Here is a 19,674-nt window from a genome sequence, read left to right on the forward strand (position 1 = left end):
CCCATCTACTGGTGGGGGAGTGAGCGAGCAACTGTGTGGGGCTGAGCTGCCAGCTAAACCATGACAGGGGCATACTTGCTCTGGTATGGTCTTATCTACAGGTCACAGTCCCTTCACAGGGGTGTACCTGCTCTAGCATGGCCTTATCCACAGACCAAAGTCACTTTGACTCCAGCTTGTACTGGAGTTCCTCCAGGCCCAGTACAGCAGCACTCAACTGTGGCATGACTTCATTCAGGCTACAAGAGTCCACTGTTAGTTTCCACTCTCTGTCAGACATTTGCAGGTGTCGTGGTTTAGCCGGCAACTCAGCCCCACACAGTCGCTCGCTCACTCCCCCACCGGTGGGATGGGGGAGAGAATCAGAAGGCTAACGCTCGTGCGTTGGGATAAGAACAGTTTAATAATTAAAATTAAAAGAAACAACAACAGAAACACAATGTAAAGGACAAGAACGAGAGGCGCAACACCCCGGGGAAGGGGGGAAGGAAAACGAACCGCTGAAACAAACCGGATGCGACGCAGCCTCCCGCCGACCCGACGCCGTGCTGCCCCTGAGCCGCACACTGCCCCCCCTTAATATACTATAATATAATATACTAATCTTATAATAATATATATAATAATATAATATACGATAATAGCCACTGTCCATTAGACTTCCGTACTGGCCATATGGGACTGTTAAAGGGTGAGTGGGTTTTACTGATGACTCCTTGGTTCCTCAGTTGGTGATTGAGCTCACGGATGGGAATGAGAGAGTCTCTGTTGGTGCGATATTGCTGCAGGTACACTGTTGTGGTGGCTGTTGGCACCTGTTGTTCTTTGACCTTCAGCAACCCCACAACAGAAGGGTCCTTCGAGAGACCGGGCAAGGTAGACAGCTGTTTAGTTTCCTCCATCTCCAAGGCAGCTACACCAAAAGCCCACCTGTACCCTTTTGGGTCCTTGAAATACCCTCTCCTGAGGTAGTCTATGCCAAGGATGCACGGAGCCTCGGGGCCAGTCACAATGGGGTGTTTGCCACTCATTCCCAGTTAGGCTCACTTCAGCCTCCAATACAGTTAGCTCTTGGGATCCCCCTGTCACTCCAGCAATGCTGATGGGTTCTGCCCCTTTTTAGTTTCATGGCATTAAGGTGCACTCTGCACCAGTGTCCACTAAAGCTTTATACTCCTGTGGGTCCTATGTGCCAGGCCATCGGATCCACACAGTCCAGTAAGCCCGGTTATCCCTTTCCTCCACCTGGCTGGAGGCAGGGACCCTCTAGTCCTGATCATGGCAGTCACAACTCACTTCCTGTAAATGTGAACCAGGAGTCCCTCTATTACGCTTAGAAATAAAATCTGCACTTCTACTCCTCTGTCTGGGGACTTGCTCACTGGAAATTGGAGCAGCTTTCCTGGAAGAGCCTCCCTGAGTGACTGTTCTTCCTTGCAGTTCACGCACTCGTGCCTGTAGGGTTGAGGTAGGCTTGCCATCCCACCTCATCATGTCCTCTCCGTGATCACGCAGGTAGAACCATAGGGTGGCCCGTGGTGTGTATCCCCTCCTTTGAGCCAAAGGACGCTTATTCCTAACAGCTGAGACACTACTCTGTAGAGGTGGGGAGCAGGACGTATCTTCTTTGAGTTGCTGGACATCTCGTGATAGTTTCTCAACAGCAGAGAGGAGCAAGGAAGAGATATTTGTTTCATAATCCTGGAGTCTATCAATCACCTCCAACACCGTTGGTGTCTCGTCATCTTTCCAGGACATTACTGCCAATGAGTTTGCATGCAAAGATGGTGCGCTCCGTACAAACTTCCACCACATGGGTCATGTGCACTCAGCTTCATCTGGATCTTAGGATGACCGTTGATCATCCAGGTCACCATAAATCACCTCAAGCACAGCTAGTTCCCTTAGATGCTGAATGCCTTTCTCCATGGTCATCCGTTTTCCTGGGCGATATTTAACATCATCCTTAAAGGGATTCCTTTCCTTCACTCCGGACAGGAGTCGCCTCCAGAGGCTGAGGGCTTGTGGTTTTTTCCCAATTGCTTTGTCAACAACCCCTTCCCCAGAAAGGGATCCCAGTTGTTTGGCTTCTTTTCCCTCTAGTTCCAGGCTACGGGCCCCATTATCCCAGCATCAGAGCAGCCAGGTGACAATGTGCTCGCCTGAACGACGGCTGAAATCTTTTCACATATCTCACAACTCACTCAAGGACAGGGATCAGGTGGTCTCTATTTCATTTATGACTTCTTCCCCCTCTCCTCATGACGGCCCTGCTTTTTCATCATCCCGTTCTAAACGATCTGATGTCCGCTTTCAATATTTTCTCTTGTGTATGGGGGCAACTGATACTGGTACGGGTTGATTCTCTGAGTCAGCTCCAGTACTTGTCGTGGGGGTTTGAGTGGCCGCAGTGACTGTCACTTTGCCTTTCAATCCAGAGACCTTCTCTTCCCCTTGGGAGCACTGAATACTGTTGAGCAGGGCTCGGTATGCATGGGCCAGGCCCCAGCACATTGCAGTTATCTGTGTCTCTCTGGAGTTCCCAGCGTAACAACATACTTTCTCCAGATATTCTACTAGTTTTTTAGGATTCTGCACTTGTTCGGGGATGAAACTCCAAAACACTGGGGGTGCCCACTGCCCTAGGTATTTGCCCATGCTATCCCACATGCCCTGCCACTCGTAACTATCAAGCCTTGGGGCAGATTTCTGGGTGATATTCTTAAGTTGCTTAGTCAAAACCAAAACAACATGCCCGAAAATTAACAATAAGTGCACCTTAACTACCCAAGGATGTTCAAGACGCAAAAAGGTTGTTGTAATAGAGGCAGAGACATCATAGAACAAAGTTGCAAAGGTACTATTCTGTATTTCCTCCATATAAAACCTCTCAGAGGAGGAGGTGTAATTGCTAATCGCCTCAACAAGGTGGTATCCAAAGTACAGTAACAGTTTCAGCAAAAATCCCAAATACCAGATAAAGCTGAAAACGAGTGTTTGTATAACAAATCTTGTAGGCAAAACATTACTAATCACAGCAGAACACAGCAGACTAAACAAACCAACACCAATCTTTAACACCAACTGCAAAAAGGACAACATGGTGCTGTGACCAGCAGCTGTTGTTATCTCCAACCCTTGAGCCCCACGCTGGGCGCCAAAAAGACTGTTGTGGTTTAGCCGGCAGCTCAGCCCCACACAGTCGCTTGCTCACTCCCCCACCGCTAGATGGGGGAGAGAATCAGAAGGGTAACGCTCGTGGGTTGGGATAAGAACAGTTTAATAATTAAAATTAAAAGAAACAGCAACAGAAATGCAATGTAAAGGAGAACAACGAGAGGCGCAAAACCCCGGGGGAGGGGGGAAGGGAAACGAACCGCCGGAACAAACCGCACGCAACACAGCCGCTCACCGCCCACCGACCCGATGCCGCACCGCCCCTGAGCCGCAAACTGCCCCCCCCTTAATATACTGGTCATGGTGTCACATGGTATGGAATGAACCTGCCATTGGCCAGTTGGGGTCAGCCGCCCCCACCATGGCCCTGCCCCTCCCAGCCTCCTGCCCACGTGGCAGAGCGCGGGAAGCTGGAAAGGTAGCCGACCCCCCACGATGAGGAGGATTAACCCCTTCTCAGCCAAAACCAGCACACTGAGTGACCGCCATAACAGATGGAGCCCAAGTCACAGACTAAATGAACTCACTGAACATTTTATGGACACTTCATGTGGGGGGGCATAGACTATGGGAATTATATCTGTATGTATACTACAGGATGGGAAGGGGAGGGGGTGGTTAATGAGGATGTACTAGGTAGTGTAGGACCCAAGCATGATGCAAATGGTATGGAATAAGGGGTGGAGATTTGTACTGGTTTTGGCTGGGATGGAATTAATTTTCTTCATTGCAGCCTGTATGATGCTGTGTTTTAGATTTGTGACTGAAACAGTATTGGTAACACACCCTTGTTTTGGTTGAACAGTGCTTGCACAGTGCTGAGGGTTGTTTTTTCTTTCCCCATTCTGCCCACCCCCCACCCCCTCCAGCAAGTAGTCTGGAGGTGTGCAAGAGGTTGGAAGGAGATACAACCAGGACAGCTGACCCCAACTGACCAAAGGGCAGGGTATTCCATATCATGTGATGTCATGGACAGCAATAAAATCTGGGGAAAGGAGGAAGGGAGGATGTGCAGAGTTATGGTGTTTGTCTTCGCAAGTAACCATTACGTGTGATGAAGCCCTGCTTTCCTGGAAGTGACTGGACATCCGCCTGCTAATGGGAACTAGTGAATGAATTCCTTGTTTTGCTTTGCTTGCATGTGCAGCTTCACTTCACCCATTAAACTGTCTTTATGTCGGCTGTTGTGGTTTAGCGGGCAACTCAGCCCCACACAGCTGCTTGCTCACTCCACCACTGGTGGGATGGGGGAGAGATTCAGAAGGGTAACGCTCACGGGTTGAGATAAGAACAGTTTAATAATTAAAATAAAACAATAACTACAGCAACAATAACACAATGGAAAGGAAAACAATGAGAGGCACAAAACCCAGGGTGGGGGGGAAGGGGAATGAGCAACCAAAACAAACAGCACATGACCCCAATGCCACCAGTTCCCTAATCGCAACTGCCCATCCCACACCCACACACCAGCTGCCCCATTAATATACTGGTCATGGCATCACATGGTATGGAATGCACATCCCATTGGCCAGTCAGGGTCAGCTGTCCTGGCTGTGTCCCCGCCCCTCCCTGCCTCTTGCCCATGTGGCAGAGCATGGGAAGCTGGAAAGGTCCCTGACTACTACAGGCACTACAGTGAAGGGAATTAACTCTTTCTCAACCAAAACCAGCACATCGGCCCACGAGTTTTTCTTGCTTTTGCCCTTCTGATTCTTTCCCCTATCCTGCTGAGGGGGAGTGAGCAAGCGACTGGGTGGGGACTTAGCTGTTGGCCGGGGTCAACCCACCACAGAATGGCAGAATAGCACAGAAGTTTCTTTTGTGTCAGTGATGGCAAGGTTAGCATTAAAAGCTTCATTCTTTTAAGTATATGGTGCATCTCTTAACATTTTCTGAAATACACCAGAGTGCTCCCATTTTTTGATAGGAGAGGACTATTGCTTAATTACTTTTAAACACCTAACCTGTATTTATGGATACACCAATTGTTATTCATTCAGTTAAAAAGTGGAAAGAAAAGCTACCAAGCCATCTTTTTTTTATTTATTTTTTAAGAGGAAGCACTACCTAAGAAATAGGAAAAACATATTATAAAACATTTAATGCATACATTAGTAATCAGAATTTTACCTGCACAATAGAATAGTGTATTAGTCAAGGGCTTTCTTTGCCATTTGTAAATGGACTGTCATAGCAGATTTTAAATTAATTTAAAGCTTATGTCTGAATTATAAACCTGGCATTGATAATAGTTCTACATTAAGCAGGAGGTTGGACTAGAGCCTTTCTGACCAGCTTTTTTAATTCAGTGAAGTTTTTTAATGAAATTATTAATTAGCTATTATTTTCACAGGACATTGAGATATATTTATGGATGCTTGCAGAAGTCTGTTCAAAACAAATGGCCAGCTAATACCACAATGAGAACAAGAGTTGTTAGGTAAGTTACTTGTTACTTTATTCTATGCTGAAAATAATCTTTTAATGTCTTATTACTGTCATACTTCAGTGTGCTTATCTATTTTTGCTTTTAGTGCCAAAACTTTATAGTACTTATATAGGTTACAAGAATACTTAAGATCATTATGGTACTAGGGCATGATATCCCAATTAAGGATTGAGAGCTTGCTAGATTCTTAAGTCCTGCTGTTGGAGCCTTGCTAGAGGTGTAGTGTAGAGGTCAGTATAGCTATACTTAATAGCTTTAAATTTGAATTTACTTGTATTTTGTGAAGTTTTACAAACTAATCTAAAATATTTATTTCCTTTTTCATGTTGGGAAAGAGAAAAAGTTCTCTCGAAGTGATAATTAACTTTTGTGATACCTCTGGAAAGCAGTGACCTCTGAAGATGATGTTCCTGTCATATGCCATCTGAGAGGACCATGCCTTATCCAGGGACTCCTATGTAGTGTGTGTTAATTATTGGGAAGATTTTACACATTCTAAGATGAATGTCCTTTAAAATGCAGACATAATATGTTAAGGAAACTAATACCTTCTCAGAAAGGCGACTGGACTGTCATTAGATTTCACTGAGGTACTGTCTGCATTGGAATATATAGTTTTCTGCATAAGTGAAGACTCCCAGTGCTGATCACTCAGAATCAAGACACAGTGTTCATTTCTGGAAACATGTACTTCTATGCTGTCCCGGTTTTGTTTCATTTCTCTGCTCCAGCCCAATCATGTTGAAACATTCCGGAGCCTCTGTAAAAATATTGCAGGCTACTGAACCTGGCTCCTCTGAACTGGCACTGAGTACAAAAACTCCAGTCTGCATTCGTAAATCAATTGAATAAATAGTTCTTCCTTTATCACTATCAGTTGCCAGTGCAGGTCAAAATAAATGAGGTCTTGACACTGTTGTTCTAAATGATACTGGGGGTTTAAGGGTATCAGAGCCACATCTCTTCTATATTTGCTTTACTTTTTTTTGCAAGCCTAGCTTGCTGGTAGACCAGTATCTGGCACTGATATGATTTGCTGAAGTTAATCTCCCATTGAACAGAGCCTTCCAGATGATTTGTCATGGCTCTTGTTTATCACTTTGGCTGAAGACGGAAATGAAGACATGGGAGCCCTTCCTTCCCCAGAGTTTCAGTAAATGTTAGTGTAATTAGTACAGTACCTTCCATGCTTATTTCCCTATCATTTAGTGTTTGTAACAATAGTGACTCAAGATTTTCTTGAAGAAAAATGCCAGCCAACAGTGTTCTGCAGGGGTTTTGCCTTCAAATTGAGGCTGCTCTTATCAGAGGTGTTGGGGCTAGCCAACACCTAGCAAGGTTGTAGAACTTAGAAGCAAATACCATGTTTCCTTCTGTTCCTCCCCATCTCCAGAGCATGCCATGTAGCTTTCCTTAAGTGGATACAGCTGACATTCACAATTTTCCTGGGGTCTCTGCTGGATGCTATAAATATTGGGTCCCTTTCTCTCATCATCTTAGCCTTCATAAGCAGATACTTGTGACTTGTCTCTAGAGTACAGGTTTTTTTGCAGCCTCTAGTGAAGAATATTTTCTTTTATTGCACTGGTTTTGGTCCAAGAATCATTACATATTCAAAGACAGGTGGATAGTTTTTAAGTGTCTGGGTAGCTTCCCTTCTATATGATTCAGAAAGTGCTGCCATTTCTGTCTGTTTGTAAAAACCCATGCATAGGTATTGACTCATTCTTAATTTAGCTTGACTGGTGTAAGAAGCACCAAATCTTCTGTATCTGCAAGGTCCATTACCCCAGTTGTCTTCAACTTCAGGTCATCTACAAGAGAAATTGGTGTATGTGCCATGACTTCAAAATTATTTACTTCCTCATAGCTTTAAGTTCATGTCATAGAAAATATTTTTGTTTCACACTGAGCCAGGAGTGTTTTGTCAGCCCATAATCCATGGTTCTTGGAGAAATAGGAAACTTCTATAACAGGATATATTGGAATTCAAGTGTCTTGGACACATGAAAGGTGTGTTAACCTCACTGCTACGTGTGTCGCTTCCAATTAATAATGGATAATGCCATCATTGCATATTTAACAAGCAAGGTAGTGCAAGGACCACTTCCATTCTTTTGCAAGTGGTCAGGCTTTGGTATTGCTGTAGTGAAAAAGCAGCCTGCTGGTAGTGTCCACACACTCTGAACAAAATTAGAGGTGAGTTAGATTGCTTTAGTTGGTCCATATGTCACTTCATTTTATAGCAATCTTCCAGAATTATGGTTAGACTGAGATGGATATTTTTTACTTCAGCTGTCAACAGAAAGTCAAATTTTTCTCATGTTAAACTGAAGGCTGTTTTGGGTTTCTGTTTAATAAGTTCCTAGTTCTGCGGTCAAACTGAGCGCTTTTCCCTAGTTTTCTAGATTGTCTGGGTGGCAGCAATTACTTCTGTGAGGAAAGGAGCTGATCCAATATTATTCTTCTAGGATAGTAGTGTGCTGTTATCAGGATATGGATCGGTTCAAGCTGAACTAAGACCGTGTTGCTGCCAAAAGAGAGGTTCCATTCTGACTGTGCACTCTTGCTCTCCTTATGTTGGCTTGGGGAAGCGAGTGGCTGCAGGATGAGTTACTTGCTGTAGTAGAAAGTGGAACACTTGTGGGAGGCAGGAGACAAAGTGCTCCTCCTTTTTAAAGCCAGCATGGTCTTAGACTACAGGCTTCAGTGTGGCTTTACGGTTAAGCTTTTCCCAGGTGGTTTCAGAGGTTCACCTTAATTGGGAAATCAATATGCCTGTTTTTATTTCAGTTTTTATCATAGTTGAAATCATAACAAGGCATTCTTAACAAATGTATTCACAGAGCACAGGCTGGGTTGTTTGTCATCTATCTCAAAAAGATTTCCACACTGACTTAAATGCTTAAAGACTACATAATTTTACATTAATTCTTTAACTTTATTATTGAACAAAATACATTTTTTTTCCATTTCAGTGGCTTTGTTTTTCTTCGACTGATTTGTCCTGCTATCCTGAACCCAAGGATGTTTAATATTATCTCAGGTGACTATGCTTCAGACTGAATTCATACTTTTATGTTGTAATAGGCATGAACTTACTTTAGTGTCTAATTTAGCAAAATACGAAGTCTTTTGAACACTGTGTCCAAAGTCACGTTAACCGTATCAATTGATTGACTTTCTCCCTAAGGCAGCCAGCATACGGTTTTCACCCTCAAAGGTTAGACAGTGTTTATTCCCAATGCCTTGTTTTAAAGTTAAAAAAAAAAAAAAAAGAATGTTCAAGAAAAGTGTTTCATAAAGAAAATTGTTGTGGGTTAACCCTGGTGGGCAGATAAGCACCACACAGTTGCTTGATCACTTCCCTCCTCACCCTCAGTGGGATGGGGGAAGAGGAAAGGAAGAATAAAACCAAGAAAACTTGGGGGTCAAGATAAAACAAACAAACAAAAATTAAATAATTGTTTAATAAGTGAAGGATAAATGGAACAAAAAAAACAATTGATGCAAAGGCAATCACACCACCTCCCATGGGTTGACTGATGCTCAGCCAGTTCCTGAGCAAAAGATGGCTAACACCCATAAAACCCCCTCTTTTCACTTTTATTGCTGAGCATGATGTTATATTATGGAATATCTCTTTGGTTAGTTTGGGTCATCTGCCCAGTTGTGTCCCCTCCCAGCCTGTTGCACACCCCCCAATCTATTCTCTGGGGAGGCAGAGAGAGAAATACAGACTGCCTTGATGCTGTGTAAACACTGTTCAGCAAAAGCTATAATGTTAGTGTATTATCAGTACTGTTTTGGTCAAAAATTTAAAACAGCACCATATGAGCTGCTATTAAGAAAATTAACTCTATCCTGGCCAGGCTCAGTACAAAAATGTTACCCTGTTTTTTGATGCTCTCTTTGTAGAGTGCACCTCTATCAGTAAATAAAAAAGTGACAGGGACTAATCCTGTTTGCTAGAATGGGATTGTGAAATTGCTATACTAATCTGTAGCACAGTTCTGGCTGATATCAGATAACATCCTCCTAAACAGTTTTTAGGAGTGATTTGGGTGTTGGCATGCATCAGGGACCACATCTGACAGTTGGCACGGGGCTTTGTTGTGAAGCTTTAACAGTGAGGGCATGGCAGTTGGCTTAAGCACCTAGAAATGTTTCTGAGCATATTAACTTACAGATGTAGTTGAGGTCTTAGAGATGCAACAACTAGTATGCATGTTACTGTTGTTCTAGACATAAGGCTGTGTTGATGGGATTTCAGGTTTTAAGTTTTGCTGTATTCCTTTGTGGTGAATTGACCCTGGCTGGATGCCAGGTGCCCACCAAAGCCGCTCTATCATTCCCCCTCCTTAGCTGGACAGGAGAGAGAAAATATAACAAAAGGTTTGTGGGTCAAGATAAGGACAGGGAGAGACCACTTGCCATCATGGGCAAAACAGACTCAACTTGGGGAAATTAGCTTAATTTATTACCAATCAAATCAGAGTAGAATAATGAGAAATAAAAACTAAATCTTAAAACACCTTCCCCCCACCCCTCCCTTCTTCCTGGGCTCAACTTCACTCCTGACTCTTCTACCTCCTTCCCCCTCAAGCAGCGGAGAGAGATGGGGAATGGAGGTTGCGGTTGGTTCATCATTCGTGGTCTCTGCCGCTCCGTCCTTCTCACGCTCTTTCCCTGCTCCAGCATGGGGTCCCTCCCATGGGAGACAGTCTTCCATGAACTTCTCCAACATGGGTCCTTCTCACAGGTTGCAGTTCTTCATGAAATGCTCCAGTGTGGGGTCCCTTCCATGGGAGACAGTCCTTCAGGAACAGACTGCTCTAGCATGGGTCCCCCACAGGGTCACAAGTCCTGCCAGCAAACCTGCTCCAGCGTGGGCTTCCCACGGGGTCACAGCCTCCTTTGGGTGCATCCACCTGCTCCAGCATGGGGTCCTCCACGAGCTGCAGGTGGATATCTGTTCCACCTCTAACCTCCATGGGCTGCAAGGGGACAGCCTGCATTACTAGTCTTCACCATGGGCTGCAGGGGAATCTCTTCTCCAGTACCTGGAGCATTTCCTCCCCCTCTTTCTTCACTGACCTTGGTGTCTGCAGAGTTGTTGAGTTGTTTCTCTCACATATTCTCACTCCTCTCTTCCAGCTGCTCTTCCACAGCAGTTTGGGTTTGGGTTTTTTTTTCCCCCTTCTTAAATATGTTATAACAGAGGTGCTACTGCCGTCGCTGATTGGCTCAGCCTTGGCTAGTGGTGGGTCTGTCTTGGAGCCAGCTGGAACTGGCTCTGTCGGACATGGGGGAAGCTTCTAGCAGCTTCTCACAGAAGCCACCCCTGTAGACCTCCACTACCAAAACATTGCCACACAAACCCAGTGCATCCTTGTGGGAGGAAGAAAGGAAAGGCATAAACTACTAGTGGGAAAACTGTAGTACTAAAATGATGGGACATATGAGTTCTGTAGTTTTAAAAAGTTTGCATATGTTATACTAGATCTTTGTGTCATCATTCCCCCTCCTTTTTTTTTTTTTTTCCTTTTCAAAGATCATCCCAACCTAGAGGGTATTTGGTTTGCACTAGCTGTTGTTTTTCCTCCTTCCCTCCCTAACACCTTCTCAGTTTTACCTGTAAAATGCTGGTTTGGAAATAGGAAGAAATCAGAAATCACTTGTGTCAGAAACCCTTTGGGAAAAAATTTTTCCTTTTTCGCCTTTATAGGCAGCTTTTCAGACAATAAAGCAAGTTTTCTGTCCTCTGTCTTTAAGCTATACTAAATGAGAAGGCCTGAGTCAGTCCAAAAGTTCCTTTCTCCCTTTAATGATTTTCATACACACTTTGGGGAAAGCATTTAAGAACCATAGCCTTGTATATGGTGATCCTTTCTTTAGTATTTTTATCATCTTCAGATTTGTGTTACATATTTTCTAACTTGGGGACTGCATTGAAACCACTGTGTCTTTAGCTGTAAATGGAGTTGTTATCCATAAATTTGTGTAATACATTTTAAGCTTATCCGTAAGTGTTAGTCGTGTTTAGAAGTTCAGATAATATTCTTCACTTTTGCTAAGGTAAATTTACTGACTCTATATAGGGCTGTTAAAAAAAAAAAAAAGCTTCTAACATACTTCCTTGCTGTATTGGGGTGGAGAGGGGGAATATTCTGAAGGCTGGGTGTATAGATAGAGTTCAATTTCAGCAGCAATGTGCATATCCTGTCACCTCAACAACTGTCCTCAATCTTTACTGAAAAAGTTAAGTCCTTTGTTTCAAATTTCTTCGTTGATTTTGTTTTAAAAAAAGAATACACTTCTTTAGATCAGTTCTCTTCACCTGAGCTTCCTAATTCTAAGTCTCGTAATGTTTTCCAGCATTGCTTCTTCAAAGGAATGTACAGTACTAAGCACTATATGCTATGAACAACTGAGATTAGTTGTATGATTAGTGCCTCAGTCTAAGCTCCAGTTGGAACTGTTGGAACTTACTGGAAAAGTTGGAACTTAGTTTTTGATTAATTGTTGAGCAGGTGTTGCGTTAGTGGTAGGAGTCTGAGGAGTGTCTAGGGAGAGACTCTACCATTGAGTCACGAGGTTCAGACAGGACCCCCTTGCTTTCTAAACTCCTTCTCCAAGAGGAGTCTGGGTGCGGCTAAATCCAGTCTTAGTCTCAGACTTGCTCAACAGTTTATTTTCTAAGGGTTGTAGAAGTAACCACTCATCAGAGTATTTGTTGTTAGTAACTAACTTGGCAGCTGCCCAGGCCGGTTGCGTTCAATGAGAATGATCATGGCTAGGTTAATGGATAGTGCAATTTATTAAAGCAACAGATACACAGGTTCTTTGGATTACCGGAGATAGAACTGCTGGTTACAAGACACACATAAATACTAATAAAATGAGTAACACTGCTAGGCTACAAGTGCATTAAGCAAATATGAAGCATTGGAGATTTAAAGTGAAGCTATAGAGAGTTTTCTAAGTTTTCCTGGGGAAACACTTGGTATAACCAAATGTTTTAATCTTACCCAAAGGCTTCCCAATGGTGGGAAGAGAGGCTCAGCCCGTCGACTGGTCCCAGAAGTCAGAGTGGTATGCGATGGTATCTTCCCTAACACCCTCTTTCTCTTCACACATTTTATACTATTTTTTATCTTTCAGGTGGATCTTGAGTGACTGTAGTCATACATACCTTTATTATGATTGGTGTAAAATGTCCTCGCTTTACTTTTAAAGGTATAGACTAGAAAAATTCAAAGCGCATGCCCAGTGAGGGGTGGTTGCACCTTAGAGGCAGGTAGCTTTTGGGATGGAGTTGTGTTTTGGTATTATAATGATATTATAATGAGCAAAGTTCACCAAAAGGACAGCATTTTGTCAAAAGCACGACAGACTGTTGCCTCAGGGTAGCAAATATGCAGCACACCAGCTCCATGGTACCTCGAGTCCCCATTTATCACAGAGCCTGGCCATGGTGCCTCCACACCGCTCCGCCCTCCGGACAAATCCTCTTAGAGTCAGTACACCAAGTTCTCCTGGCATTGCTGACATCTAAGGTTACTAGGGTACTTCTGTGGAATGGATTTCTCACACGTCAGCTGCACTCTACCCTGAAAGCTTCTTCCATGCTGTACCTTCTCTAAAAATATAAGTTTAATTTCTAAGTCACCTCCAGTGATTATTCCACAGCGGGAAAGGGGGCAGAAAGACACAAGATCAAAACATACAGATAGACAGTGAAGAGTATATAGCATTCTTATGAAGCACTGTGAAATTTAGAGTTTATATAATAACCATGTCAATTTTGGAACACTTAAATGGCCTGTAAGTGGAAAGTCAGATTTGACCATAACTGTTTAAAAACAAACCAAAAAACCCTATGCTTAACACTAATCTCTTAGTCAGTTAAAACAACTTTTTCCAACAAGTGATTGTACCAGGAGTTTCTAGCATTTGATTTGTGCAGTAAATAGCTATACTTTCATGGAAGTACAAGCCACAATTGCATGCAATGTTTAGTCTATTTTCCTGGTACTCATAATTTAAAGTGTAACAATGCAGGACCTACTTATATGGTGTCCTGGTTTCAGCTGGGATAGAGTCAAATTTCTTCGTAGTAGCTAGCATGGGGCTATGTTTTGGATTTGTGCTGGAAACAGTGGTGATAATGTGGAGGTGTTTTAGCTGTCGCTATGTAGTGCTTACACTGGTCAAAGACTTTTTCAGCTCCCCGTGCTCTGCCAGGTGCACAAGAAACTGGGAGGGGACACAGCCAGGACAGCTGACCCCAACTGACCAAAGGGATATTCCAGACCATATGACATCATGCTCAGCATATAAAGCTGGGGGAAGAAGAAGGAAGGGGGGACATTCAGAGTGATGGCATTTGTCTTCCCAAGTAACCGTTACGCGTGATAGAGCCCTGCTTTCCTGGAGATGGCTAAACACCTGCCTGCCCATGGGAAGTAGTGAATGAATTCCTTGTTTTGTTTGGCTTGCGCACATAGCTTTTGCTTTTCCTTTTAATTATATTATTACTTTTATCATCAGTATTATTATTACTATTACTCTTTTGCTTTACCTATTAAACTGTATCTCAACCCAGGAGTTTTCTCACTTTTACTCTTCTGATTCTCTCCCCCATCCCACTGTGGGGGGAGTGAGTGAGTGGCTGTGTGGTGCTTAGTTGCTGACTGGGGTTAAAGCACAACATATGGGTATATGCAAAAAAGGAAAAAGGTAAGCTTAATTATTTTATTATAATCTAACAACAAATAATCTTTCTTTTAACAGAGCTGTTTGATTTTTGTGAAAAGGCTTTTCACTTAATTCATAAAACTTTTGTTAACCTTAGGCTTCTGAGGAACACTTTATTTTGCTTACTTTGTTCTGTAAGCAACTAGTACAGAAAGTCAGATATGCATATTAATTTTTTTTTGTGGACATAATTACTAAAACAAGAAAAGTTTACCTGATCATGAGATATTTGCCACATGCAGTTCTGTTACAGCATTCAAAGTATTTAATTCCATGATAAATAACAAATTGTAGAAGAGCTTAACTTTCATGTGACTGCTGGAAGTTTTAAATGAAACGGCCAGTAACTCTCTACTTTGTATTCCTATCAGATTCTCCTTCCCCTACAGCTGCAAGAACGCTAACGCTGGTTGCCAAGTCTGTGCAGAACTTAGCAAATCTGGTTGAATTTGGAGCTAAGGTGAATATGATTTTACACAGAAATAAGATTTTACACAGAACAGCTTAGAACTGCATTTCCAATATATTTCAATGTTCCTGTTTAATACAGACAAAAATCTGTTGCTGTTTTCTTGTGCAAATCCTGATGTGTGAACTGGGTGTCTTCATCAGCAAGGAAGCCTTGTTCCCACAGTTTCTTCTATGCTCTTCAGTTGGAGCTCAACAGGGTATTGATTTAAACTTGAGCAGTAGCATAAATTCTGGCTGAATTGGAAAGAGGAGTCAATCATTTGAGAATGAGCCATCTAGAAACTTCTGTGAATGATTTGGTACATACCATGAAGATTTTGAATCTGGTAGTATGAACAACAGCAGTGACCTTGAGGAAATTGTAGACTGCGATGAGGTCATCCCTCAGCCTTCTCTTCTCCAAGCTGGACAAGCCGAGTAACCTCAGCTGCTCCTCATAAGTCTTGCCCTCAAGACCTTTCACCATCTTGGTCAGCCTCCTCTGGACACACTCTAGTGCCCAAAACTGCACACAAAGTGGGGCCACACCAGTGCAGTGTAGAGTGGGCCAATCACCTCTCTTGACCGGCTAGCTATGCTGTGCTTGATGCACCCCAGGACACAGTCAGCCCTTTTGGCTGCCAGGTCACAATGTTGACTCATATTCAACTTGCCATCAACCCAACCCCTCAGCTCTCTTTCTGCGGGGCTGCTCTCCAGCCTCTTGTCCCCCAATTTGTGCGTATAACCAGGATTACCCTGTCCCAGGTAGAGAATCCGGCACTTGCTCTTGTTAAATTTCATACAGTTGGTGATTGCTCAGCTCTCTGGTCTATCCAGATCTATCTGTAAGGCCTCTCTACCCTCAAGGGAGTCCACAGCTCCTCCTAGTTTAGTATGGCCAGCAAACTTACTTAATGTATGGTTGATTCCTGCATCCAGATAATTTATAAAAACATTAAAGAGCACTGACCCTAAAATTGAGCCCTGGGGAACCCCACCGATGACTGGCCACTAGCCTGATGTAACCCCATTTATTATAACTCTTTGAGCCTGATCCATCAGCCAAGTGCTCACCCATTGTATTATGGACTTGTCTAGCTGTGTGCTGGACATTTTATCCAGAAGGATACTGTGAGAGACAGTATCAAAAGCTTTGCTAAAATCCAAAACCACCACATCTACTGGCTTCCCTTGGTCAACTAGATGGATGTTTGAGTTGGAAAAGTAGGAGAGGAGAGGCAGGCAGCCATCCCTCCACAAAGAAAACATCTATGTGATGGTAAAATGGGTAAATTTTCTTTAGGAATATCCATATCAAAAAGAGCTGAGAAATGCTAGAGTAGAAATCTGTGATTATAAAGAATCTGTTCAAGAAGGATGTATCATCTGCCTTAAGTAGATGATGGGACCCTTTTTGTATTGCCATTGATTATTTGATGTCAAAATGGGGAGACATCTTTCAGTAATACTGGCATGTCTCTGTACAGAACCTTGAAATACATTCCACACCCATGTTCTTTTATATGCTGTATGTAATAATTCACTTTCAAATTGAGACCAATTAGGACTAAACTTTCAGCTTGGATATAGAGTACTTCAATTCTGAAACAAACGAACAACTACCAACCTCTGGCTCCCTCCTATGCACACACACTTTTCCTCTACTTATTCCTTAGACTGGCGTTTTCTGTTGGTACAGCCTTTTGAAATGCCCCTTTTATTTGTACTCATTTTCATATTGCTTGACATACTTTTGTAAATCAGTTTTACAAGTTGCACTAAAAAGCCTCAGCTTTTAATGAAGTTCCTACTGCATCACTAAAAGAATGCCAGCAACAACTGGTCTGTACTGGTTCCCAAGTCGCAACACGGTTGAACAATAAAAATCTGATGACTTGAGCATAATGAAAGAAAGTGAGTTCAGGCTGCCATTATAAAGCCATTTGTCTGACACACACAACTTGGAATGTAAGCATTAATGAAAGAACAAGAAGGAGGGCGCTTATGTCCTGATGTTACCTCTAAAAGTGTTTTCTCCATTAGATAGCAGCAATGAAAAAAAGTCCATCTTTAATATTTCAGAAATGTAAAATTTCATGTCACAATGCATATATAAACAATTTCAGAATACAAAAAGTGTAATCTTTTGACTGGTTGTACACCAGTCATAAATTCACTTGAAAAAATAAAATCACTCCAGATGACACATTTGTGTTTTGCAGTGTCATTTGTCTCTGATTACAATGTGTTCACTTCAGGTATGACTATTAAATTAGTATAAATTTGTTCTAATAAATACTTTTAAAAATTACTAGGAGCCATATATGGAGGGGGTAAATCCATTCATCAAGAGTAACAAACATCGCATGATCATGTTCTTAGATGAACTTGGGGTAAGTGGTTTAAAAAAGTATTATTGGAAGTTGTACAGCAACATTGTAAATTAAAATTCTTTACAGTTCTTGTTAACTAGCTCAAAAATGCATCAGCTTCCACACAATTTTGAATGCTTGTTACTGAAAAATTTTTCTTATGCATGTTTAGGAACTGCAGATTGCTGGCCTGTTGTAGAGAATTAAAACCAATCAAATGTCCTGTTAGAAAGATTTTATTCATTTAGTACTGCTGTAGACATGAAATCTATTTGAGCTTTCCCCCAAGGATTAGGGCTTTTGGCCAAAAATACCAATCTTTTAAAAAATATTTTAAATCAAAAAATTCTTATGTGTAATTTGTCATATGGTTTTGACCCAAGATTGAAAAAAGTGAAGCTTTAAAAAAATATTATGTTCCATTTCAGTTATACATTATCAAATGTCTCACTGCATGAATTCTAGATGTTGAGTTTAAAAGAAAATAATAATTGCAGTTCACTTTGAAACTGTTACTGTTTTGTGTATGATAGCTATAACAAGTTAGGAACTCATTTATGTTTATATGTATATGTTTAAACCAAGATTTTGTTTTAAAAATGAAGATTAAATAAATGTGCCTAGCTTCCTGAATTGATCCATAAAAAGTGACCTAGAAGACATATCAGACTATTTTGATAATCTATAAGAATGAGTGTTTTGAAGCGTGTCATTCAGGTGGACTGCCATATGTCACCTTTTTATGGTTAAATGGCAACTTCTGCATATTATGACTGTTTTTTTTCTTTAAATGGCAGATTATGCATGAGGACTCAGAAAACTGTTGGGTTTTAAAATAACTGATTAATCTACTGTTTTAATTCCATTATTTTATTAACAGATTTACTGACTTGATTGGGGTTTTTTTTGGTGTCCATTTTTGCTGCTGCTGTTGTCTGTTTTAAATTTAAAATAAAAAACCCCAACACCTGATGGATGTATCCCCCTCATTTGGGGGAGGATATAATATGAATCTCTTTTCTCATTATCTTTCTAGGCAGCTCAGAGATAGCATAGCAACATCAAATCTTTTAGTAGAACCCTCCTAGTAAGAATAGGAATTGCTTTATATTTAGTAATCTGTCCATGTGAAGTGTGTAACCATAATTCATAAAATAGATGCTTGTGGAGATGAGGAAATATATAATTTGTATTAGATAACCTGGACAGAAGACTTAATTGTGAAGAAAAACATTGTGGTACTTGCTTGCAGTATCAAAACAGCTGTTGGCAGGTCTGTAGAAATGTAATTTAATTTCTTATATGCCTGGCTACTCACCATTCTAAGTCTGCTCTCATAATTTTTGTTAAAGAATGTTCCGGAGCTTCCAGACACTACAGAGCATTCTAGAACTGACTTATCTCGTTATCTGGCAGCCTTGCATGAGATGTGTGTGGCACATTCAGATGAACTTCGGACACTCAGTAATGAGCGAGGTGTAATGCAGGTAAACTACAATGGCTGACAAAAATCACAGGGACAGAGTGTGTCTTGAGTTATTGCTTAATATCGTGATTCTTTTGTAATTATTCTGTCCAGCAGTATGAGTGATAAATAATATGTACATGTCACCAGGAGGTTGCTAGTTGTAAGGAAGCTCAAAACTATGAACTAAGTATTTATACATCAAAACCAAAGATGTTTTAAAGCAGTGGGTTGGGTTATTTTCTTGTTTTAGTGGTGGGGTGTTTTTTTTGGGGGGGTGTGGGTGTTTGCTTTTGGTTTTTTGCCTTTTTTTTTTTGTTTAGTTTCTAGATGAAGCCTAAACCCAAGAAATTACTGTCTCCTGACAGGCTCTAGTTTTAGGATCTAGTTCTTCTAATTGAGAACTAAATAACTAAATGTATTTGCCTTAGCTTTCTATCACTACTTCATTTTTGCTTCCTGATTTATTACATGTGTAAACAAACAGGGCAAACTTCTCTAGCAAGCACTGTAAATGAGTGTTCTGTTCCAACTATTAATCTTCTACACAGCTTTTATGAAAACTTATTTTTTAAGAGGAAAAAAATTCACAAGACTTCATGCATTGTCTCAAAATACTGCAAAAGTAATATACTTGCCTATGGTCTACTAATTACAGAATCACAGGTTGGAAGGGACCTCAGGGATCATCTAGTCTAACCTTTCTAGGAAGAGCACAGTCTAGGCAAGATGGCCCAGCACCCTGTCCAGACGACTCTTGAAGGTGTCCAATGTGGCCGAGTCAACCACTTCACTGGGGAGATTATTCCAATGGTTGACTGACCTCAGTGTGAAAAATTTCCCTCTCGTGTCCAATCGGAATCTCCCCAAGAGCAAATTGTGTCCATTACCCCTTGTCCTCTCCATGGGACTCCGTGTAAAAAGGGAGTCTCCATCTTCTTTGTAGCTACCCCTTAAGTACTGGTACACAGTGATGAGATCCCCTCTAAGCCTCC

At 41.8% G+C, this 19,674-nt stretch overlaps 1 protein-coding gene and 1 long non-coding RNA gene across 4 annotated transcripts in view; one reads left to right on the forward strand and one right to left on the reverse strand.

The window, feature by feature from the left end:
• The window catches only part of LOC142049261 (ras GTPase-activating protein 1-like), a 132,659-nt gene that overhangs the window by 110,357 nt on the left and 2,628 nt on the right, over positions 1-19,674 (forward strand). Inside the window, exons 20-24 of one of the 2 annotated variants that reach the window (XM_075076768.1) lie at positions 5,534-5,620; positions 8,608-8,675; positions 14,761-14,849; positions 17,158-17,235; positions 18,567-18,701. In XM_075076768.1, the coding sequence (XP_074932869.1) occupies positions 5,534-5,620; positions 8,608-8,675; positions 14,761-14,849; positions 17,158-17,235; positions 18,567-18,701 (457 nt within the window). Of the gene's footprint in view, positions 1-5,533; positions 5,621-8,607; positions 8,676-12,666; positions 14,235-14,760; positions 14,850-17,157; positions 17,236-18,566; positions 18,702-19,674 lie in introns of those variants that run through there. The other variant, XM_075076769.1, reaches the window with a different exon arrangement.
• Positions 1-19,674, reverse strand: part of LOC142049262 (uncharacterized) — a 363,337-nt gene that overhangs the window by 105,882 nt on the left and 237,781 nt on the right. The window lies entirely within an intron of this gene.

The sequence above is a fragment of the Phalacrocorax aristotelis genome, chromosome W, assembly GCF_949628215.1.
Source record: "Phalacrocorax aristotelis chromosome W, bGulAri2.1, whole genome shotgun sequence".
Taxonomy (NCBI): domain Eukaryota; kingdom Metazoa; phylum Chordata; class Aves; order Suliformes; family Phalacrocoracidae; genus Phalacrocorax; species Phalacrocorax aristotelis.